The 25,600-nt window shown below is 47.7% G+C and overlaps 1 protein-coding gene across 2 annotated transcripts in view; it reads right to left on the reverse strand.

Annotated features, from left to right (window-relative positions):
- Positions 1 to 230: 230 nt before the first annotated feature.
- LOC138267955 (uncharacterized) overlaps positions 231 to 25,600 on the reverse strand; it is a 1,270,490-nt gene continuing 1,245,120 nt past the window's right edge. Inside the window, exon 20 of one of the 2 annotated variants that reach the window (XM_069217240.1) lies at positions 231 to 560. In XM_069217240.1, coding sequence (XP_069073341.1) covers positions 471 to 560 — 90 coding nt within the window. In that variant the 3' untranslated portion in view covers positions 231 to 470. The remainder of the gene's footprint in view (positions 561 to 25,600) is intronic. The other variant, XM_069217239.1, reaches the window with a different exon arrangement.

Below are 25,600 nucleotides of genomic sequence, written 5' to 3' on the forward strand. Positions count from 1 at the left end.
GGTCGGATTCAACCCTGGAGTGTTGAAGTTGAGAAGAGGTATCAGTGCAACTGGCGTGAGTTAGTAGAGCACACTGAAGATCACTGAAAGGCTTGCCATCTCATCTTACACTGGTGGCGTTTAAACCACACAGGGATGCCAAGGTTATTGTTGTTACACAAAACACTTTTCAACGTTACTGCTTTTTTGCATAGCATTTGTTCAAAAGGAAGAACATTTTTTGTTTTTTTACAAATGTTTAATTTCGATTTTGTTTTAACCAGCATTCTTCTATGCACATTGTCCTTGTAAACAAAGTTAAATACCATCATTTTTTTACTCTTTTTTTCCAGACATCCTAGCAGCCCACATCCTCTTAATCCGACCCCGCAGAGCATACAGACACAAGTTTCCTATTATTGCACTTGATGCTAAGAAATAAATACGTAGAAGTATTGGAGAAGTGTTCAGGAAGCAAAAATTGGTGCCTTCTACTTCACAATGTCAGATGTAACGTCCTTGCATCCTTCGGTGTTCTTGTTTCGCCCTATGCAGTATGTCAGCAGACAAACTGGAGAGGCCTACAAAAATAAAATATAGACAGATAAACTTTTTAAGATGAGAAATAGAAATAGTGATAATGAAGAAACGCGCAATGATATCAATAGCACCTGAATATGCCAAAAGAAGGGACACTTCAATTTATAAGTTTCCTGCTCAGGCATATTTTGGATATTTTATTTTCTAACCACAGTAAACCTTACTTATAAATACAAATCATCAAAGAAGAACTGCATATTTAACAAATGCAATAGAAAGTTGGATGATCTAAATTCTGGAACAATTCTGGAGCCTCGGACCTAACACTCACTTGACTCACTATGCAGGCGGTTTCTTTGTCTCCTCCTACCTGTTCGCATTATGCTATCCACTAAGAATTAAGATTACAGTATATAACTGTACGAGTAATGCTGTCTCCTTTGTTGTTCTGGGTGGTGATTTGGACTACTAAGGAAGTAATCCTGAACAGGAAGATCATAAAAGATTGTCTTACGCTTGAGAAGGGTTTGAAGATTACTTAGAGAGGCTATGACCAATGGACTTTTTAAGAGTTGGGACTGGCCATTTGTTTGATCTACCGTCACCTTTATCTAAGGCAGACAGGAAACTCAAGTTTTGTGAATTTGGTCAGAAACATAATTTATAAACAGAATCCACTAAAAGCTCCATTGGGGACTACATTATTTTGTCAGGACCAGGCGAATCTACACTTTATTTAAATGTAACTCTGACTCGGTGGGAAAGGTCACCTTTGCTTTGCTTTAGAGCAGGTACAGTGAGGCATCTCCACTGTTTCTCAGAGTGTCAGAGCGCTTCTATTTACCCATGTGATGGGACTGCGGCACAATCGTTAATGCATTATATGTTTTTGTAGGTAACTTAAAATGACTTTTTATTAACTTTTTAAATCAATTTTAAAGCATTTAGCGTTCAAAAGGTGCAGTCACGCTGTATTATATGCAGCTTTTAGGCATCGCTGACATCTGTTACGGGATGAGTTCTTATCTGACAACAGCACTGAGGGAGCTCAAGACTATGGAGGGATGACGTTCTAGGTATTTTAATTGCTAGCTCTTGGAGGTGAATGGCACTTTTGATATTTTTAGGGTACCTTAGTCTCCTTACCTCTGAGATCATAGCGGATCAGTGAGGTTTTGTTGTTTAGCTGATGATATCTTATTCTCCGAATACAAATTGCCTTGACAATGTAAATAGTGAGTGGCAAACGCTATGCTTTCTTTTCAGATGGACTAATTGCAGTATTTGCGCTAATCACATGCACTTTATCTCTGGCAATTTGTAAACTAGGGCCTCATTATGTGCGGTGGCGGTTAGAGCACCATCAATATGGTGGTCCGCCCGCCACATTACAACTGTGGCGGTAGCGCCACGGTCGGACCGCCAGCACCACCAGTTTTCCACCAAAGGAGGGACTGACGGTGCTGGCGGTTCTAATCCGCCAGGACTGCACTGCAAGCAGTTCCACCCTGGGGATTACGACCCCCTTCTCAGCCAGCGATTACATGGCGATATTACTGACATGTAACTGATGGCAGGGATGGGGTGCAGGGGGCCCCAGATGGCCCCTGCACTGCCCATGCATGTGGCATGGGCAGTGACGGGGGCCCCCTAGGCCAGCCTTGTTGCGATGTCAACACTGCAACGGGTTCTGGTGCACCCAACACACTGCAGCATAGCCGCTGGCTCTATTATGAGCCAGCGTCAATGTTGTAGGCCGTTTCCCACTGGGCCAGTGGTCGAAAACACAATTTCTGCCTGCTGACCTGGTGGGAAACTCTTAATGGGGCCCACAGGAAGGCGGCCGCACTGGTGGCAACCTGACCATCAGGGCTTCGGCGGACGTCCTTTTCCATCCACCGAAGTCATAATCGAGCGCTTAATGTCTTACGCAGTTTTTATTGTATTTATGTATTGTGCTTCTTTTATGATTTTCATTCAAAATCGAATAAAATATGATGATGCTAATGACTCTTGGGTCTCACCAATAACACCCTCACTCTAGGTTCCCTACACCTACAGATATTCTCAGGTGGGACCCCTGTGCTCTTAACCCACTCAAGTTTCGAGTTTGGGTTTGGGAAAGTAGAGGCTGAAGGATGTAGAACTCTGCCCATTTCTGGGGCAATGGCAGGTAAGGAGGTTTGTACGACCTGGGCCCTCTGATTGGAGTATGATGTTTAAATATCAGAGAAAGCACACATTTTCAGTACACCACCAACAATTAAAAATACGTTATTGGCCTAACACCTCTGACAAGCATTTTCAAAGGGAATCAGAGCTGATATGTAAATGATGGTTTCATACATTGCCCTCCAGGCTATCTCCTACATAATGATGCTTTTCAATGTCTCTTCTGGTGATCTACTGAATACCTAATTATGCTACATATCACAACCATTCCGAACACAGCCTGCCTGCCCCGCTGTAGCCCAAGCTCACTTCCTTTTTCATCAGGCCCCTCCTGCAATGTCCTTATTGGCGACTGAGAGTCCTTCAACCCTATCTTCTAATGAGAGTTCTAGAACATTAACCTGAATTTACATAGGTACTTTGTAAGTACAGGTGTCTGTTCAACAGAGTTAAGTTTTTTTAAAACGGCCGTCCTATGTCTAACCTTTATAAAAGTAATCATGAATGCCTATGAGTAAGAGGGAATCGATGCCTTAGAAATTCGCAACAAGGGATTAAGGGTGTCTGTGCGCTGCTTTCTGGATTTCTCCGGTAAGATCACTATGGTCATGAAAAAGCTTTCTCTGTTTTGCAGCACTCGCAGAGTGTGTCTTCGCTGCCACCTATCACAGCCATAAATGACAAGGATACATGGTTTAGCTTTAGCTCGGGGTAGGATAAAACGGTGTAAGGTCCTCTCTGTGCTGTACACTTTGGAAAGTCACTGTTACAGGTTCATCTTAAAAACCAAATTCTTAAATCGCCTTCAGTCTACGATACACAAAATACTATAGTCTACAAACCAAGGGCTATTGTAATGAAGGTAGACTAAGCTGCACACAAAAATGGTTTCTGTAGGCCTGAAATGATAAATCGAGTCCACATAATGATGATTACTAGGCGTATGCACAGACACACATGTAGTAACAGTCAAAGGAGCATATTTACAAATATATCACGCAGCTGACCAACTTCTTTCTGTACCGCATGAAAGGGACAGCGCAATCGGCTAGGATATGGCGCAGTTGCTGTCGTTCACTGGTCTCATACACCTTTTTGCTGCCAAATGTCACACACACATCTTTGCACTATTGTTAAAAGGTGTCTTGTGAGCCTCGCATAGGTTTTGTATGGAAATACAATACAAAATACTATGCTGACACAGTTTAAAAGTTTTCCCACTTTGTATATGTGCTGTATAGTGCAGCATACAAAGTTAGAAATGTTTGGTGAAAAGAAAATTTTTCCCCAAGTTTGTGACTGCGTCAAGTAGCAGTAGTTTTTGTGCACAAATCCCTATCTCTAAATGCGCTCGCTGTCGGGTGGCGTCGTTTGGATCCATGTGCGTCGTTCGGCTCCGCATGCCATCGTCAGTGTCGGTGGAGTCGTTTGTGACGTCACGGTCGCCTATAAACGCACCACCCTGGTGCGCGTACGTCAGTTCTTTTACCCACAAACCTCCACGCCAGAAGTGCAGTCATAGATGGAACCAACAGATTGTGCAAACATAGGGCCTTGAAAGGGATAAACCTTAACCATACTAGATACATACGCAGAGTGGGGAGGTATGGGTGGGTGTAAGGAATCTGCAGCTAGATAGAGTCTCTACCAGATAATGGGTTACCGAAGGTAAGTAACTTGTTCATCTGAAATGACTTTTAGCTGCAGATTCCTTGCCTTCGAGTAGATACCCAAGCCATAACCTCCTGGCAGTGGGCTGTGGATACCTCTACTACACTAAAAAGTCCTGTAGGACTGAACGGGCAAACTGTCTGTCTCTCCGTACCTGATTGTCCTGGCAGTAATGTTTAGCAATTGTTTGCAAAGATGCCCACGTTGCTGCCTGACAAATATCCAGGACTGGAACGCCCTGATCTAGTGCAGTGATAGCAGCTTTGCCCCTAGTAGAATGGACCCTCAAGCCCTCAGGAGGCTATTTCTTGGCCAATGCGTAGCAGATCTTGATGCAGAGAACGACCCAGCGTGAAATGGTTTGCTTCTGCACTGCCCAACCTTTCTTTGCTCCAACGTACCCCACAAAGAGTTGGTCATCCACCCGGAACTCTTTTGTGCGGTCAAGGTAGAATGACAATGCTCTTTTTGGGTCCAGTTGGTGGAGTCGCTCCTCTTCCTTAGAGGGATGCGGTGGAGCAAAGAAGGTGGGCAGGGTGATGTTGTGACCCAGATGAAATGGGGTCACCACCTTGGGGAGGAAAGAGGAAAAAGTTCTGAGTGCTACCTTGTCTTGATAGATAGTGAGATACAGTGGCTTTGATGACAGAGCTTGCATCTCACTCACCCTCCTGGTAGATGTTACTGCCACTAAGAAGGCTGCCTTGATAGTAAGCAGACAGAGGGGACAGTTGTGTAAAGGCTCAAAGGGAGCACACATAAGAAAAGTGAGGACCAGATTTAAGTCCCATTGGGGCATAACAAAGGGCATAGGGGGAAACATATGTACAAGCCCTTTGAGAAATCTATGTACAATGGGGGATTTGAACAGTGAAGGCTGATCAGGCAGCCGAAGAAATGCTGATAAGGCAGAAATATAGCCCTTGAGAGTACCCAATCCAGAACCCTGCTGGGCAAGGGAAAGTATAAATAGAAGCAGAAAGAGGATCAATAGACCTTTCTTTGCAATAATATACAAAGTGTTTCCAAGGCAGGCGTATACCGTTTCAGGGAGGGACGTCTGGCTGCCAAAATAGCTTTACAGACTTTGGAAGGACGGTCAAAACCCATCAACTACGCTGCTCAATCTCCACGCATGAAGGCGGAGAGTTGACAGGTTCGGGTGGAGAACTCTCCCCTGCTGCTGCGAAAGAAGATCCTCCTGAAGGGGCAGCCTGATCGGAGGATTGATGCTCAATTTGAGAAGCTCAGGATATTAGACTCTCTGTGCCCAACCCGGAGCCATTAGGATGACTTGGGTCTGTTCGTTCTTGATCTTCTTGAGAACTCTGAGCAGAAGTGGTATGGGTGGAAAAGCGTACACGAGGCCTGCACTCCACCTTCGATGAAAACCGTCACCGAGCTATTGCCGCCTTGGAAACTCCAACGCGCTATACTGCTGACATTGCGCGCTCTCTGCGGAGGCAAACAGATCTAACCAAGGCTCTTCCCACTGCTGAAAGAGTCCTTGTGCCACTTCCGGATGGCGCTACCATTTGCGATCCGCTGGGCATTGACGGCTGAGTTTGTCGGCTCTGGCGTTCAGAGAACCTGCCAGGTGTTGAACTACCAGGGTTATGTCCTACTGTTCCAGCCATGTCCAGAGACATAGAGCTTCTTGACAAAGGGTCCACAACCCCACACCGCCCTGCTTGTTGCAGTACCACATTGCAGTGGTGTTGTCCGTGAACACCTGCATTACCTTCCCTTTCACAACCGCAAGAAATGCTTTCAATGCCAGTCGGATTGCCCAGAGCTCCAGCATGTTGATATGGAGTCCGGATTCCACAGGAGACCAGAGGCATCTGATCTCCGCCTCTCCCAGATGGCCGCCCCATCACAGAAGTGACGCATCTGTCACTACTGTGAGATCTGGCTGGGTAAGGGAGAGGAGTCTTCCTCTGACCCAATCGCAGTTCACTAACCACCACTGCAGGTCTTTTGCAGTTCCTGCCGAGATCTGAACAGTGTTGGTAAGATTTCACTGATGCTGCGCCCACTGGAACTTCAGGTCCCACTGCAGAGCCCTCATATGGCATCTGGCATGTTTAACTAACAGGATGAGGAAGCCAAGAGTCCCAACAGACTCAGAGTCTGTCTCACCGAAATCCAGGATACAGCCCGAAACATTAGTATCATAACCTGAATATCCTGCACTCACTGCTCGGGGGGATAAACCCAAAACTGCACTATGTCCTGAACAGCTTCGATGAAAAGGAGCCATTGAGAGGGACTCAGGTGTGACTTCAGCACGTGTATAGTGAACCCCAGTGAATGCAAGAGGTTCGCCATCGTCTGAAGGTGGCTGACAAGAGCCTGAGGCATAGGAGCCTTCAACAGCCACTCGTCAAGGTAGGGGAAGACTGAAATCCCTAACCTGCGCAGATGAGCTGCTACCACCGCCATCACTTTGGTGAACAACCGAGGGGCACTGGTAAGACTGAATGGGAGCACGGTAAACTGAAAATGCTCGTGGCCCATCTTGAACCGCAACTAGCACCTGTGGGCATGCAGGATGGGGATGTGAACATATGTATACTGCAAGTCCAACGCTACCATCCAGTCTCCTTGGTCTAGGGCAGACAAGACCTGAGCAAGAGTGACATCTTGAATTTTTCCTTTTTGAGGAAGAGATTGACGTCCCCAAATCCAAGATAGGGGGAAGACCCTTGTTCTTTTTTTCAATTAGACAGTAGCGGGAATAACAACCACTGTCTACCTCTGACATTGGGACCCTTTCTATAGCTCCCTTGGCCAAGAGAGATATAACTTCCTTGCAGAGCAAAATTAAATGATCCTCCATCAGCTGTTCTTTCAATGGAGGGATAGAGGGAGGGAAAGACTGGAAGGGGAGGGAATAGCCCTTCTGTATGATCTGCAAAACCCATTTGTCCGAAGTTATGGACCGCCAGTGAGGGAGATGAAACTGAATCCTCCTTTCAACTGGACGAACATGGTCTTGCAGAACCATACTGTAGGAAGCTGGCTCTGTATAAACTATATCAAAGTGAGATATAGTGTGCACAGAGTCCAGGGGTTCCCCAGAGGCTTAACAAAGGCCAAAGTAGATAATACTAATGCTCTCTTTTGTGGTAGTGTGGTCAAGCAGTTAGGCTTACCAGAGGATAGTGAAAAGCATTTGTTGTACACACATGGTTTTTATATTGTAAAAATATATTTTCTTAATTTATTTTTAGAACCACAAGATTCAAGTTGCAAGTAAGTACCTTAAAAGTTTAATATTTCACACAAGTATCAACAGTACTTTGTTTGAAATAGGCAAATAATACAGTTCTTGAAATATTGGCAATAATTTGCTTTAAAAATGGACACACTGCAATTTACAGTTAAGTACAACACTTACAGTTTCAATCTCCGGGTTTTAGATAGTCCACCTTTTGGGGTTCAAGTTAACCCCAAGCACCCACCACCACCAACACGGGCCGGCCGGGTGCAGAGGTCAAAGTTGAGCAAATTTAACAGGGGTCCTATGGAGACAGGGGGTAGTCGGAATCAGGTCGGCCAGCAGATAAGTACCCGCGACTCGGAGGGCAGACCAGGCAGGATTAGAAGAGCACTGGAGGGGCCACAAGTAGGCACCAAACACATGCCCTCAGCGGCACAGCCGATTGCAGTGTGCAAACAGGACGTAGGGTTTCCAATGCTGGTCTATGAGGAGACCCCGGGTGTCACTCAGAGACTGCAGGCAAGGTCCGGGGGGTGTCTTAGGCACACTACTGATCAGACAGGGAGGAGGCCCGCCTGCTGAACTCTGAGGCACTGGGGGTTGGTTTCTCTAAGGCCTGGGGGCCGCGGGTGCAGTGTGTACTTAGGCTTCGGATATCTTCTTCTGGAGCTTCGCGTCAGGGGGGACCTCGGGATTCCCTCTGCAGGCATCGTTGTGGAGGGGTCAACCCAGGGTGGGCACTTGTTTGCCATCGCCTGGGAGCTCTCTCTTGCTGGGAGGACCACCTCGACACAGGCCGTGGATGTCAGGTGCACAGGGGTCAAGACTCACACATCTGGATTGAGGTGGGAGTCCTTAGTTGTAGGTTTCTTCAGACAGAAATGCTGTCTTCTGGAGTTCTTGGTCCTTTTGGGTGCAAGACAGTCCTCTGGAGTGGGCACAGGTCGATGGGCCTGCTGGACACATTGCTGGTCTTTTTGCAGGTTGTTTGAAGCAGGAGACAGGCCGGTAGGGCTGGGGCCAAAGCAGTTGTCATCTTCCTTCTTCTCTGCTGGGGGTTTCAGCTAAGCAGTACTTCTTCTTCTTGTAGGTCGCCAGAAATCTGGTGAGCTGGGTTCACAGAGGCCATTAAATCCTAGATTTAGGGGCGTGTTAGGGGTAAGAGGGCAGTAGCCAATGGCTACTATCCCTGAGGGTGGCTACACCCTCCTTGTGCCCACTCCCTTTGGAAAGTGGCGCACATTCCTATCCCTATTGGTCCCTGTCCTCCCAACCAAGATGGAGGATTCTGCAGGGAGGGGATCACCTCAGCTCAGTACACCTTAGGAGTGGTCCTGGCTGGGGTGGTCACTCCTCCATGTTTTCCTTAATTTTCCCACCGGACTTGCCGCCAAAAGTGGGGCTTTGTCCGAGGGCGCATCTCCACTAGCAGGTGTTACAGTTCCTGCAGGGGGGAGGTGTGAAGCACCTCCACCCGGGACAGGCTTTGTTTCTGACCACAGACTGCACAAAGGCACTCACCCCATGTGGTCAGAAACTTGTCTGAAAGTGGCAGGCTGACACAGACCAGGTCAGTCCTACACTAGCAGTTTGGCTAACATACAGGGAGATCTCTAAGATGTCTTCTTTGTGCATTTTTCAATAAATCACACACTGGTATCATTATTGTGCTGAAAAGTTTGATACCAAACTTCCCAGTATTCAGTGAAGCTATTATGGTGCTGTGGAGTTTGTAATGACAAACTCCAAGACCATATACTCAACATGACTACTGTGCACTGCACTTACACTGCCTAAGAATGGACGTAGACACTGCAGGGGCATATTGCTCAGGCAGCTATGCCCTCACCTGTGGTATAGTGCACCCTGCCTTAGGGCTGTAAGGCCTGCTAGAGGGGTGACTTACCTATGACACAGGCAGTGGTTTGTGGGCACGGCACCCTGAGAGGGGTGCCATGTCGACTTTGCCTTTTTCTCCCCACCAGCACACACAAGCTGCAAGGCAGTGTGAATTTGCTGAGTGAGGGGTCCCCTAGGGTGGCATAATACATGCTGCAGCCCTTAGTGACCTTTCCTGGTCACAGGGCCCTTGGTACCATGGGTACCGTTTACAAGGGACTTAACTGTGTGCCAGGGCTGTGTCAATTGTGGAAACAAAGGTACAGTTTTAGGGAAATAACACTGGTGCTGGGGCCCGGTTAGCAGGGTCCCAGCACATTTTCAATCAAAGTTGGCATCAACACTAGGCAAAAAGTGTGGGGGGCTAACCCTGCCAACAGTGGCACTTTCCTACATATATTAGGAGGGCTTGGGTGCTGTGGAAGAGGGGGGCTGGGTGGTGGCCGACCTCTAGCTAGACCCTCTGGGTCTGAAGGTACCAGGACCTTGCCCTCGCACTGGATGCTGTGATGACCGAGGACTGTGGCTGACCTGTGGATGGCGTGGTACTACGCCCCTTCCAAAGCCTTGAAAGCAGCGAAAGGCAGATTGCTGGCGAGCAGGCGCACAGAGCCCCAAGGATGTGCCTGTAGCTCGAGAGTCCTTGAATCGCTCAAGTGCCAAGTCTGCCTTTTCTCCAAAAAGGCATGAGCCATCGAAGGACATGTCCATCAGGTTTGCCTGGACAGCCCCCGAAAAGCCAGTCATACGTAGCCTGGTGTGGCGACAAAGGGCCACTGTTGATGAAATTGCCCTGCCCAGCAAGTCGGTTGTGTCCAAACCACACCGAATCGTAAACTTGGCTGCATCCCTCCCATCCTTGACAGCTTAAGTGAGAGTATCCCGGACGCCCTCCGGGACCTGGGGCAGCGCATGTGCCACCGTATCCCATAAAGTATGGGAAAACGGCCCAATAGGCATGAGGTGTTTACAGACCTCAATGCCAGGCTGGAGGAAGAAAACATCTTCTTCCCAAGTTGGTCCAGCCTCTTGGATTCCCTATCTGGGGGAGTGGAAGGGAAGGCACCATGGAAAGTGGAGGCTTGGACTACCAAGCTCTCCGGGGTGGGGTGTTAGGTGAAACTAGGGTCAGTAGGAGCTGGTCAATGGCAGTGGCCGATTATCCTATTTACAGGAACCCCTGTGCTGGGTTTGGACCACATCCCCAGCAGGGCATCAGTAAGGGCTTCATTGAAGGGTAACATCGGCTCCAATGTAGCAACCCCGGGCGGAAGTACCTCTGTCAGGAAGTTAGTCCTGACTGGCACCGTAGGCAACCGTAGGCAACTCTAGGTCCAAGACCTCAGCCACTCTACGCACCACCATGGCAGGTGAGAGTATGCCAGTATCTGGACTTGTTCCTCACATTAGTCCTGCCCCAAACCATACTCTAAAGGGTTCTCAGACCCCTCCCATTCCTCACCTGTGCCTGACTGTTCCAAATAAGCCTCAGGCACTGATCTGGGCCCAGTTGGTGCCATCAAAGTCGAAATCATCGGCTATGGATCATTTGGAATGAGGATGGAGCTCGCACCACCAGTGGGCACAGGATGTGGGGGGGAGCGTTGATGTCGGGACCGATGCAGGAGGAGGCCCACTATGTGGAACTGACATCGGTCCAGATCCAATATCTGATTATGGGGTTCCCAATGCCGCCGAAGCCGCTGATGTTGAACCCGATGGGGCCCCTGCTGACCCAGCGGGGCTCAAAGACCCACCTGCGGGGGCAGCCCGCTCAAATACGAAGCACGTGGCTTTTGTAAAATTCTTTAAATTGAGCGGGGTTCACTATGGCTTCCGGATGGGGGGGAACATGAAGAGGGGCCCTGGCATCAGCTCTGCGGAACCGGGCTCGGAATGTCGACGGTCATGTGATGCCTCTTCGGATGACGGGCATGGCGAAGTCAATGTCTGCTTGGACTTCTTCTTTTTGTGCCTCTTCCCTGAGTGCCCGCAGTCCCTCGAATGAGAAGAAGAGGACTTGGGGCTCCTGGAGTGGTCCTGTGACCTCCTCCTCGAGTGGGACCATGACCTCTTAGGAGTCGTGCCTACCGACGTCGACTGCCAGACCGCCATGAGCTTCAGAGACCGCGCTCTCAAAGCTTTCGGGGCCACGGCCCATCAGTTGGAGCACAATTTCAAGTTGTGGTCTCTGTCGAGGCACCAGAGACATACCCGGTGGGAGTCCGTCACCGTCATGGCACGATGGCAGGCGCCACATGGCTTGAACCCCATCTTCCTCGATGACATCTCGCACAGACTAAAAATCTTCGACAAAATGGTCAATCCCGGACCTGCGCTTAACCGGCACGGAAGGAAAAGAACTGATGTACGCGTGCCAGGGTGGTGCCTTTATAGGCAACCGTGAAGTCACAGATGGCTCCAATGATGCTGATGACACCACACGGAGCCGAATGATGCGACCCGATGGCACGCGCATGGTATTGCTCAGCAAAAACTTCCGGATTCGAAGCTGATGCCAGGAAATTCAAAGGTCAGGAATCTGCAGCTAGAAGTCGCTATCAGACACCCCAATTATGGCTTCTTTTTTTACACTTCTTAAAAGATAATTTCTAAAACACCTTGTCTGAAAAATGTTAGGTTGTTCGCAAACACGTTGCATTCAGAATCTGAACTTCATTGCACACTTTTGTGAAGCAATGTAGTAAAACAGTAGTTTTGTATCTTTCTGATTTCTCCGTACTTTTTTGGAGGTGGGTCGTGGATGTAATCATCTCGTCCTACCTGATAATTATGCATTCTCTTGATTGATGTTACAAAGTTAACTTCTGTCCAGGTGAAGGTATCTTTGTAGTATCTGTTACCCAGATGTTTTCTCCTATGAGTTGCCATTCGTAAATTATTACACTCCGGCAATGAAGTTCCTGCAACAAATGCAGGTGGGTAGAGGGTCAGAGCACGACCACACCAGGAAGGACGAGCCATTTGTCCTTAAATCGATGAGTTTGGGACTTAGGAATTGGTTTTATTGAATACCAATACGACACAATGGTTCAACTTCAAGGCACTTTGGTTAAGCATACGTGCACAGCAGGGCAAAGCGTTTCCGTACTTATTTATCAGTAATTGTTCACTGCGGTGTGAGGCAGTTAGTGCATTAGGCGCTGAATAATCCAGCACATTGTATCATCTCTTGTACACCCTATGTTGTGAGACACCAAGTCGCCAAGAAATACGAATGGCCAAGGTAACACAGTTTGTTGAAGGCAGAGCTAGGATGTGAGCCCTGGTATCCTTGACGTTTTAACTACTAGGCCATAGCTTGTCTAAAACAGACAAAGGCTCTCATTACGACTTTGGCGGTCTTTACCGAAGACCGCAGTGGTGATGGCCGCCAAAATACAATCACGGAGGCGGCAATTCACCCACCGTATCATGAGTCACAAAAACAAAACCACCAGAAAGAAGCCATAACTGCAACACCGCCAGAGCCAACGAAGGCGGGAGAGAGTCAGTCCCACCACCCTCATCGCCACGCCTACAAGAAACCGCCCTCCAAAGTATGATCCATGAATCACCACATGTGGTCGATTTTGTCACTCCACAACAACAGAAGCCAACATTGGCCAGCTTTAATAACCCACACCTGATAAACTTACACACACCGTACACACCGACCAATAGCACTATAAAACCCACCACCAGACAACCCACTATTCTTTGCAAAATTAAAAAGTCTGCTACACGTTGCCAGCCCACATATCCCCAGAACTGCACACACAAACCACAGCCACCTATACACCCTTCACGCATCACAAACCACACATCATACCTCTACACCAAACACACACAACACTGCACTCAATCACTACTTCACAGCATCCCACATACTCACACAACCTGCACCCCCACCAAACATTCCACCCTCTGCACAACACACACACTACACCCACTACACAATCGGCATGTCCCCACAAAAGAACCCCCATTTCACTGATGAGGAGTTGCGGGTCATGGTAGATGAAATCGTTAGGGTAGAGCCACAGCTGTTCAGTGCACAGGTCCTGCAGATATCCATTGCCAGGAAGAAGGAGCTATGGCAGACAATCGTGGACAAGGTGAACTCTGTGGGAACCTATCCAGGCACAAGGGGCAGCATAAGGAAGGGGTGGAACGACCTACGGGGGAAGGTTCGTGCAATGGCATCCGGGCACCACATTGCCGTCATGAAGACTGGCGTTGGACCCCCACCTCCTCCTCTAAAGTTGACAACATGGGAGGAGAAGGTCTTGGTTATCCTGCATCCCGAGGGCCTTACTGGAATCACTGGAGGGCTGGACACTGGTAAGTCACCATTACTTCTCTACCACCACGTAAACCTGTATGGCATGTCTCCAGTCACCCTATCTCCCTTGAACCCACTCCATCCCAAACTTAGAACCACCCCCATACCCACCCTCAACAATTTTCCCCTGCATGCCCACCCCACTTAAAGCACACCTCTCCAAGGTCATCATTCACACACATAAGTAATGCATGGTAAGCATGAAACACTACCAATCCCACAATGCATCACCATACACAAATCAAAGGTGGAAAAACGACACCCATCCCATAGGGAAACCCATAAATGCTGAATATGTATCTGAGAATGAAATTAATAACTATCATACATGTCCACAGGCACCCCAGCCAATGTCAGCCAGCAGCATGTGCCACGTCAACCCAGCCCTCCACCAGAAGGCCCAAGTGATGACAGCTACTCTGGATGTCTGGATCTGGAAGATCTCACTGGCCCATCTGGTACCACTGGTCATTCAGACACCACAAGCAACATCCAGTCCACCCCAAAGCACCCAACATCTGACTCCACAACAACAGCAGCCACCTAATGTCCCCAAACCTCTGTTCCAAGGACGCGTCAATCAACATTGTGCCCACCTGTACGGGGACTGGAGTCAACACCTCACAGGCAAAACGAAGAAGGTCCTGGTGTCAGTACGAGTGGGCAAACAGGTCAGGGGACACAGGCACAGGGGGCCAGGGCCAGTGGAAGGATATCTGTGTGCCAAGGGGTGCACCAACCCAGAGAACCGACTGCCCAGGAGGCACTGTCACATGTCCTGGGAGCATATCAGAAATCCCAGGACAAGATGGGCCAGGTACTTACTATCTTCCAGGAGAACCAGAGGCTGCAGATGGAACATCAATAGGAGGTCATGCAGCAGTTGCCAGCCCACAATGCCAACATGGCCTCCATTGCAGGGGTGCTAAGTGAAATTGCCACCATCATGCGTGAGTCCACAACACACCAGCAGGCCCCTTCCACTAGCCAGTGTACTGACAAGCCCTTCACACACATCTGATGCAGCTAGTGGATTGGAGGACCTGCCACAGGACTCACAGACCACCAGCACCTCTCCCTCTGTAGCAGAAGAACCACCCGCAAGCATTCCCTGCGAGCCAGACATCCTCCAGAGGCTGTAGCCAAGACTAAAACCACTGCCAGGAAGTGACCCTCACCATCATGTCTCCCTTGTGTGCCAATGAGACACCTTGTACACTTTAGACTGACACTGCTCTTTTGTCCTATGGCCCCATGGATACTGGACCTGTGCTACAAACTAACTGGGCCACTACAATGAAGATATTGTCCACTATCACCTCACTCAATTGCACTATCCCTTCCTTTTTGTAATCGTAAAAAACACATGCAATGTCTTGACCTTTATTCCATGTGCAAATATCATGTGAAGTGTGAATCAATCCAATGTACAGACAGCTTGGGGTACACCTTCCCAGTGTAAGTGCTTGCCACAAGTCACCATGCACCAAACTGTGTGAAAGCAGTCTGTAGGCTTTCCATGAGTAAACAGTGGTGACCACATCAAAATCTACAAAAAAGGGAAACTTTTAGTGACATTCAAATTAGCAGTAAAGGGAAGTAAAGCAACATGAGACCCTGTAACATGACCGCCTACATTCATCTAGTCACATGAACTCAATATTTTGCACTGCAATGAACTCCAAGTACTACCTGTGGGAAATACACAACTTTACACAGGGCCTCAGACAAGATAACACGTTTGTAGCTATTCCATGTTCTCAGTAAGCCAATCCCTCCTCTATAACACCTAGTCCAGGCCAAACTGTCAGGGACAATGAAATCACAGAGAGGTTATGTAAGTACATTGAAACATACTACATTTCCAGCAACAAATGCTAAGCACTGTATGGACTGAGGACACACTTGGACGTGGGCATGTATGTGAAACTGCAAAACAGCTAATAGACTGCATAGGCAGAATTAGCTTTCTAACTAATCATCATACCACTGGAAGCACTAACCACAGATGGAACAGTGTCAGGTTTCATCATGCACACATTTAGAGCTTGGTACATCATTGCTGCCACACAGCTCTTCATTGAACTGGTGGTATGAACAGAACTACAGTCTTACCTTACTGTCATTTGAAGTACTTGTGTATCAGATGTGTCCTGTTGTCCACATCCTCCTCCTCCCCATCTTCATCACTGTCTTCAGTTTTCTCTGCTGCCACAGGTGCATTGTCTCCCCCCTCCTCCTGCAGGAATGGCACATGCCTTCTGAGGGCCAAATTGTGAAGCATGCAGCAGGCCACTACTATCTGGCAGACCTTTGTAGGGGAGTAGAGTAGAGATCCATCAGAAATATGTAGGCACCTGAACCTGGCTTTAAGGACCCAAATGTTCTTTCAAAGACTTTTCTGGTCCGTCCATGTGTCTCATTGTATCGATTCTCTGCCCCTGCCCTAGGATTCCTCACTGGTGTCAACAGCCAGGATAGGTTTGGATAGCCGGAGTAACCTGGAAATAGTGAGAAACTCACATTACACATGTACAATAGCACAGAGGACAACTCCAGGTAACATACAGTGATATACACTGTGTGAAACATCATGCTCACCAATGAGCCAGGCCCTCTCTCTCCGTAATTGTGCCATTATCTGTGGGACACTCCTGTTCCTCATTACGTAGGCATCATGTACAGATTCTGGAAACTTGGCAGTAACGTGGGAAATATACTGATCAGCAAGGCACACCATCTGCACATTTAAAGAATGCAAATTCTTCCTATTTCGGAACACCTGCTCATTTATCCTGGGAGGGACTAAAGCAATATTGGTCCCGTCAATTACCCCAATCACATGTGGAATGTGTCCCATTGTATAGAAAGCAGACTTAACAGTGGCCAAATCATCACCTTGGGGGAGTGAGACATAGCTGCTTATGTGTTTCAGCAAGGCAGTCAAAACTCTACTCAGCACTTTAGAAAACATTAGCTGTGACATACCTGCAGCCAAGCCCACTGTCACCTGAAATGATCCACTGGCCAGGAAGTGGAGCACTCACAGCACCTGTACTGTAGGAGGTATCGCAGTAGGACTACAAAAAGCAGGAGTGAGATCTGGCTCCAATTGTTCACACATTTCAGTGATTGTCACCCTGTCTAAACGATAGGAGAGAATTATATGGCGTTCTTCCAGTTGAGCCAAGTCAACTAGAGGTCTGTACACAGATGCATTCCTCCTCCTCTGCAGTGGTTGGTTTCTGAACAGACAAAACATCACAAGTGTATGATAGAAGGAAGGATAGAAACACACAACATCACAGTAAATAAAGCTGTCTCATACATTTCAGGCAACCAATGATTGGAATCTGCTCCGGTGAACTCTACATGCAAACGGACTTCTGATACCATACATTTTCATTAATTTGTAATACTGCTTCACAGATGTAGTCGAAGTTGTGAGACTTGATTTTTACCATCACATTTAACATGTTTTGTCTCCTACTCTTCTGTAAGCAGTGCACTGAGATCTCATTGAAGAGCCAGATTCTCCCACCAAATGTATAATGTAGATGTGTGGGAATTACGTTGGTGTGTACCATAAGTACCTATGACGCACATTTAATTGACTACCATGATAACAATCATCAGAAAATGGCACCTGCATGCCCTGCCTGCAGAGGACAGGTGGAAGTGACCTCACTCCACCGACGTTTAACTTCATGGCGGAGGGTGGTCTGAACCGCTGTGCAACTCCTCATTGGTTAACATTAAAAACTATGGAGCACAGGGGCCAATGATGATCACCGCTGGCAGTGACGGTGATTACTGGCACGGACATGACCACCATTTTCAGAAGCCCATGTCACATGACTCCTGACTTCACTCTATCAAGAACTCCACTACGTGAGGTGCTGTGTCCTTTGTCTGGAACCCACAATGACCTGTGCTATGGAGGATTGGACCCCAGCCTTCACATCTGAAGAACTGGAGAAGCTTGTGGATGGGGTCCTACCCTTGTATGGACAGTTGTATGGGCCTCCAGATCAACAGGTGCGCACCTTTTAGGTATTTTGGATGCAACATGGCTGTATGTTGATGTATGTGTGTGCATGCAGTGTGTCCTTTAGGAAGTGTTGTTTGCTGCATACAGAGTTTCGAGTGATGTGTAAGATGATTGTGGGATCAACGTAGTATGTAGTCCATTTCTGTAACTGAATGTAGTGTGTAGTTAATGGTGTCCTTCTGTCTATGTTTCCTATGCAGGTCAGCGCCCATCAGAAGAAAGGGTTGTGGTGTGCCGTCGCCAAGGACGTGCGGACCCTGGGGGGGGTGCCCGTCAGACCCTGACCCCCCTAAAGGCCCGCATACTGGCGGTGGCGAACCCAGAGTTGGATGGGCGCTTGAGGGCAGCACAGCAGCCACAAGGGGGTGAGTACTCACTGTGTACATATGTTTCCTAATGCCTGGCATGGTCTTTGGATGCCAAGGTAATAGTCATTGTATGCCTCAGTATGCCCTTGTAGGTTATGTTGTATAGGTCTGGTGAGTGGTATGTAATATTGGTATTAGTCATTTGCTGGTATTCCTGCTTCAGTAAGGGCCTACATCCTGACTCACCAGTGTTAGAGTGATGCTCTGATGTCCACTGCCTAGGTGGTGTGACCGGACAATTGCACCTTGTGCAGTCACTGTGACGGAGTAAGTGTAGCTGTGCTTTTGTCAACAGGCAGACATGGATTAATGAGGCTCAGTAAGTGTGCAGATGATAGTGTCTTCAGAGTTCATTTCAGCTGTTGTTCCAAGGCAATGATGTGGTATTGTGGTTGTCACTGCAAAGTGTACGTTAGCAGTGAGTCTTTGCGATGTGTATGCCATATGTACTGGTATTGCTGTTATTGACCCTGTGGTCCCTTTCTTTCTCCCCCCCACCCTTCCTCCTTTTCTTCTCCTGTCCTTGTGTGCATTAGCATCATCTGGTGAAGGAGCAGGGGCACCCGCGAGTCGGGGAGCTGCAGCCCACGGCACCAAGAGGACCAGTGGGTTGGAGGACGAAGGGAGCACCACGGGGAGACAGAAGCTAATATTATTGACTCTGATTCCTCCTCTGACGGGAGCTCCCTGGTGATGGCGGACCCCTCTGGGACAACCCCGGCGTCATCATCTTCTGCCACTCCCCGTTCCAGCACCGCCCTCCCAGCAGCCCCCCCACCCAATTGCCTGTGCCCGCTCACCCAGGAGGGTGGGCGTCTCCTTCACCGCAGGCACCTCAGCCCCTACCCCAGTCAGCTCTGCTGGCCACACTGAGAAGGCTATTGACCTCCTGAGATCCATCTCTGTAGGGCAGTCAAGCATAGTGAATGCCATCCAGGGGCTGGCATCCCAGATGCAGCAATGCAATGCCTATCTGGAGGGCATTCACATTGGCTTGTCTGGCCTACAGAGATCGTTTCAGGCTCTGGACTCATCTTTGACGGCAGCCAGTGCCCCTAGTTTTTTAATTATTCCTCCAACTACCTGTACCCAGTCCCAGAGCCATCTCCCCCCACCTATCCTAAGCATACAATCACACGCGCATGCACCCAAGACAACAGACAGGACTCGCAAAGTCAAGCACAAGCACCACAGATCACACCACAAATCACACCACAAACATACACACAGCCAACACACAGAAGCACGCAGTACAACAGCCACCGCCTCCACTGTCTCCCCCTCCACCTCCTCCCTCACAGTCACATCAGCACTCACACCTGTAAGCACTGGACCCTCAGTCCCAGATCCTGCCACCTGTTCAGCCTTGCTCACAGTCACCACAATAGCAGACACGCATACCAGCACCCGATTCACCGCATGCGCAGTCACTACCACCACCATGACAACCACAGGCAGCACACCCACCTCACTTGCAGACACCACCCCAACATACATGCACAGGACCTGTTTGTCCTCTCCCTCCCTCACTTCCCCTCTCCTTCCAAAACACATATACTCTCCCACTCAAACACTCAACCGTCATCCACCTCACACATGCACACTTTGCATGCACCTACAACCCAGTCCAGCACACCTACACCTCCCACAACCACTTCCTCTACCTCCACTCCCAAACCTCCTCCCACAGTCCGCCCCACTGTACCTAAAAAACGTTTCCTCTCTTGACCTCTTCCCTCCTCCTGACCCACCCTTTATAGTCCCTAAACGCAAGGTCCCACTCCCCCAGCCCAGTTCCTCCAGCTCCCAGTCCACCCATGCCCCCCCTAGTGCTTCCAATGCCCCTCCCCCACTAAGAAGGCTTCCACTCCGGGACACAAGGCAGCCACTCCCACCCACGCTCCAGTCCCACTCCACCGCCCCTAAACAGAGGAGCAAGAGCATACCTCCTCCCAAACCAAAGTCCAAATACCCCCCGTCCGAGAAGAAATCCCCCCAACACCCTGCCCCCTGAGGTGCCTGCCTTCAACCTTAATGTCCCTGCCCAGTGAAGTCACTTAGGCTGTCAGGAGTCACGTTGGGCCTATTTTGTTGCCCTTTGGCTTACCATGAACAATTGGACTGGCTAATGGCCCTTTGTATATAGTTCCTGTTTTGTTGTGGGTGCTATTCCCACTAGAATACAGTGGTTGAATCACAGGTATTTGTCCTGGCTTTCTTTTCTTCTGGCTTATGTAATTGTTGTATTTTTCAGTGGATTGTTCTCCATGTGTGTGGAATGTGTGTATGGTGTGTGTTGTGCGTGTGGGTGTGTCACTCTTGCCTCCCTCCCTTGTGTGCTAGGCGGCTGTACTCACGGTTGTCGCCTTCATCGACGTCCCTGCTCCTGGACTCCAATCACGTGGTACAGCATCAGTAGGACTTCCAGTTCGGGTTCCATGGCGGTCGCGGACTCCGCTGTAGCCCTGGAGGTGAGTGTCTTCTTTTATATGGGTCGTTTGCGCCAGGCTTTCCGTAGCGGTGGTCCCGTCCCGGAAATCCTAGTGGTCTGCTATGTCTTAATATGGTGGGTGGTGAATGGTGTTCCGACCGGGGTGCAGGTGGCAACTGCTGTGGTTGGTGGCCTGCACTGGTGTTTCAAGGGGTGCATTGGCTGTATATGGGAGGGATCACCACTGTGGTCATAATATGGCGGTCTTCACTGCCAGCCTGGTGGCGGTACTACCGCTATTGCTGGCGTGGCGGTCAGCTGACTGCCAAAGTGACAATGAGGGCCAATGTTTCTTTAATAATGGTATACATGGGTGACACTTCACCACATGGCTTTCCGAGTAACCTTCTAAATAACCCTTAAGAGCTCTGTTAATTTAAGTTTCTGATATAAAATGAACACACTGTCAAGCACACCAACCTCCAGTTTGTATCAAGAACACTCAAACTGGTTTTCAATGAGCTCTATTTCACTCTCACTATAGTGCAACTTAATCTTGCAGTATTATCAGTATTCTCTTTTAAGAGAATATTATCATTAAATTCATGATGAAGTTGAGTGATGTGTGGAGGTATGGGGTCCCCTCACCATGCCTTGCAGTGCCCCCCGTAGGCTTTGTTACTCTACTACTCCTAGAATCAATCTATCATTAGTGCTGAGGGTGTCAGCACCTTTTCCACAATTAGCCTAAAACCTATTATGTGAATTCACACTTTAAATTATGCATTAGCCTCCATTAGGATCTCTTTCCTTGCAATTCTGGTCCTTATTTTTTCAATGCCAAATGAGTATAAGATCTCAAAATTAAATAGGTATTTTGAAAGTAAATTGTGTCAAAGGTTAAAAATAACTTCTAGAAATTCAGACACTCAAAATACAAATTCCTTTGACTGGAAGAGGATCTGTGCACTACAGTAACCTATATGCTAACAGAGAAACTCTGAATATCTCTGTGGCTTATCACTAAGAAGGCTTGTCAAGATGTAAAGAGCCCAGGGTAGCAGTGGCTTCTAATCTTAGTGGAACTAGCCAAAGATAACTAGCTTCAAGCAAAGTTTGCAGTTCCAGCTTATACCGACTAACCGCTATACCTGTATGGACGCATCAGAGCAGGCGAGAAAGCATTTATTTCAGGGAGTAAGCCCTCAGAACTTTTGTATTTTTCAATAAATATAATATACAATTTAGTAGCCCCAAATCAAATCCCTTCAGATTTTGGGAATGCCATACTGCTGGAAAATAGGTGTCTAGAGGCTTAATGGGACTACATTTGAAATGAATGCATGAATATGTCACCCAAATGTTTGAGAAAATCACCAAAAGGAGTAGAGCTCTGTCCATGTTCAAGAAATGCCACCATCGATATGGACCTTTAACTTTCACAACAAGAGAAATACAGTGGTGGCCAGTAATTCGAGTAGAGGTGGTGGTGGGCCATCCATGCACACTCACACTCATGCTTTCACACACATGCACACATTCACCGACCATTCACAAGCACATACACACACAAACCAACCCATTTACAGCATATACAAACAAATATACATTGACATATACACATATGCACACACCAAACATAAAAAAACACTTACCATAGAGAACATGGTGATCTTGAGTAGTGGGAGGGAAGCCTCAGTGGTTCCTGGGGATTGGGATTGCCACCTCCTCTCATTGGCTGACCTTTTATTACTCATCACAGAGTGGTATAGGGTCAGTGAGACTTCTGACTCACCCAACTCTATGATGAGCATCACTGACAGACACTTGGCCCTGGGCATTTAGGGCTTAAAACTGAACCGCCCAGGTCCGAGGCTATCAGCAACGCTTCACCCCATCATGAAGGGCAGGACCACCAAGCTATTTGCCGGGCTGAGGAGGTCAGACCCACGGGGTTATGACGTTTTCAGCAGAGCTAAGTACAACTCAGGCATTTAGGTTCCTGCGCATTTAGCACTAGTACATCAACTGGCTGCCTGACCTGAACATGAAGAGTGTCTTTGAGGCTGACCTTCGCTCAGCCTTACAAACACTCTTCACATTAGGAAAAAGGTGGGGGGCAAGGCCCCTCCACCCTTAAGGAAGGGCCACCACTGGAGAAATAAAAAGTGCTCTAATTTGCACCACCTACCTTGGACTGTAGTTGAAATCAGTATGGCAGTTGAGTGAAATAACTGTTTGAAATGGATGTAAGGAGTTCCAGCAATTAAAACTTATTTTACAGCATATAAACTCTTGTTGCTGCCCAAACTGTAATGAAAAGACTACAAGCCAAGTGAGCCTACATGCACATTAATCCCTTTTTTCTTGGCCCTCCCCAGTAAGTCTATTGGCCACTGGTCTACACTGGGGAGAACTAGTAAGGATTCCTTCAAAACAAAAAAAAAAAGGCTGGAGGTGAAGTGGAATTGTTTCATGCCACAAGGCTTGCTGAAGTCACTATTCCCTACCGGAGTGGCAAGGAAAAGGTTCTCCTCTGCATCGAGTGGGAATTTTGTCCCTCAGGTGTCCTCCTCAGTTTTGAGAGAGGCATTGCTGGAAAGGAGGAGAATCTCCCCTTTCCAGCGATCCCTTTCTCAAAACATTTCTTGCTCGTGGATGGACAGTGAGCCACGAGTAACAACAACTTGACACTAGGGATCTCTGAGATTTTGGGGGTATGCCACGGGACATGGGCCGACCCCCAATGAAAGACATTTATTTATATCAATTGTAATGTTTATTTCCACTGGGAGACATGATCGTCCCCAGAGAAAAACATTGAAGGCCCAAAATAGTTTGTTTTGGGGATCGGCCCCCTGGGAGATGTGCCGACCCCCCCGGGGGCATTAAAAAAATAAATTGCTTTTCATCCCCTGGAGAGAGTGATTGTGCCCTCAGGAGAAGGGAAACATGTTTAGAAAATATGAAATTGTCAAGGTGTTGCCGCTGCTACTATGCAGGCCGATCCCCTGCTGGCCGCAAATTATCTTTGAAAATATCTGTTTTCTGTGGGGGGGGGGGGGGCTGATTGCAGCCCACAGGGAAAACCACACATTTGCCCAAAATTATTAAATATAGGTAGGGGGTCGGCCCTCTACACACCAGTCAACCTCCAATGTGGACTATATATATCCACATTACATATATAATATATATCCACATTTTATATATATACATATATATAAAATGTGGATATATATTATATATGTAATGGGGATATATATAGTCCACATTGGAGGTTGACTGGTGTGTATATATATATATATATATATATATATATATATATATATATATATATATATGTATATATATGTTTTTAGAAGTTTGAGTTTTCCCCTGAGAGAGCAACTGTGCTCTCACCACATTTGCCACATAACATTCAATGTATAATCTGCAGATTGTACAAAAAAAGGTATGTAGCTCAAATGAATCAAAAGTTACAAAAAATGTTGCAACATGTTCAAATGCAGAGGAAGATCCTGCACCAAGTTTGTTTGGTCATCTTTCAACTGCTTATTTCTATATTTAAGTTGCTATACTGAGGCTAAAGAGGTAAAACCTTTGCTCAGGCAGTCTTCTGCTTCATCTTCATCTGGCTCTTCATCAATCGGCAAATCTACATTTCCACCAACAGGTTCTGCTGGCTCCCCCTAATCTGGCAGGAATGGTATCTGCCATCTCAGGGCAAGATTGTGGAGCATGCAGCAGGCAACAATTATTTGACATACCTTGTTGGTTGAGTAGAGGAGGGCTCCTCCTGATCTGTCCATGCAGCACAATCTTCCCTTCAGGAGCCCAAAAATCAGCTCCACAACATGCCTTGTCCTTCCGTGGACCTCATTGTAGTGGACTTCCCCCGGCGTAGTTGGGTACCTAACTGGTGTCAACAGCCAAGACGGTTTGGGTAGCCAGAGTCACCTGTAAGCAAATAGGTATAAATACATAAACATATCGAGGACATGCACAATTGTGATAGCAGGAGACAAACCTTTTAAACACACACACCAAATCTGACTTACCAACCAGCCAGGCCCTCTCTATGTTGAGTCGTGTCATCACCCGTGGGATATTGCTGTTCCACATGATGAAAGAATCATCGACCGATCCCGGATACTTTGCACTGACTTGTGAAATGTACTGGTCTGCCAAACACACAAATTGAACATTGATGTAGTGGTAGTTTTTCCTGTTCCTATATACCTGTTCATTGGCACTGGGGGGAACCAAGACAACATGGATGCCATCTATGGCTCCAACCACATGTGCAAAAGTGTCCCATTGCATAAAACTCTGCCTTCACATAGGCCAAATCCGCACGTTGGGGAAACCTGATATAGCTGTCCAGGTGTTTCAACAATGCTGACAGTACATTCTTCAAAACCAGACTGAACATGGGCTGAGACATCCCAGCAGTTAGGGACACTGAATCCCGAAAGGACACCGAGGCCAGGAAGTGTAGTACTGACATTACTTGAAAGATGGGAGGTATGCTATAGGGATTGCGAATGGCAGGCATCAGATCTGGCTCCACCTGATCACAAAGTGCTGTGATTGTATACCTATTCAGACAATATGTCTGGATAGTTTGTCTCTCCTTCATGGTATGAAGGTCTACTAGTGGGCAGTACAGTGGATGTTGTCTTCCTCTCCTCCTGCCATGGTAACTATGTGGAAACATATACATTTTGTATGAGAGAAGAAAAATGCACACATAATGAACATGTACATATACCACTCACACATATCTACAGTTGAGGTTGGTTCCAACATCTGACATCTACAGTACAGCATATTGCTATGCATCCTATGGCACTCCCCTTGGTGCGCTTTCCCTCAATTATCTTATGTACTACACATGCATTTTTATCTGTGACTG

This window comes from Pleurodeles waltl, chromosome 12 (assembly GCF_031143425.1).
Source record: "Pleurodeles waltl isolate 20211129_DDA chromosome 12, aPleWal1.hap1.20221129, whole genome shotgun sequence".
NCBI classification, from domain to species: Eukaryota; Metazoa; Chordata; class Amphibia; order Caudata; family Salamandridae; genus Pleurodeles; species Pleurodeles waltl.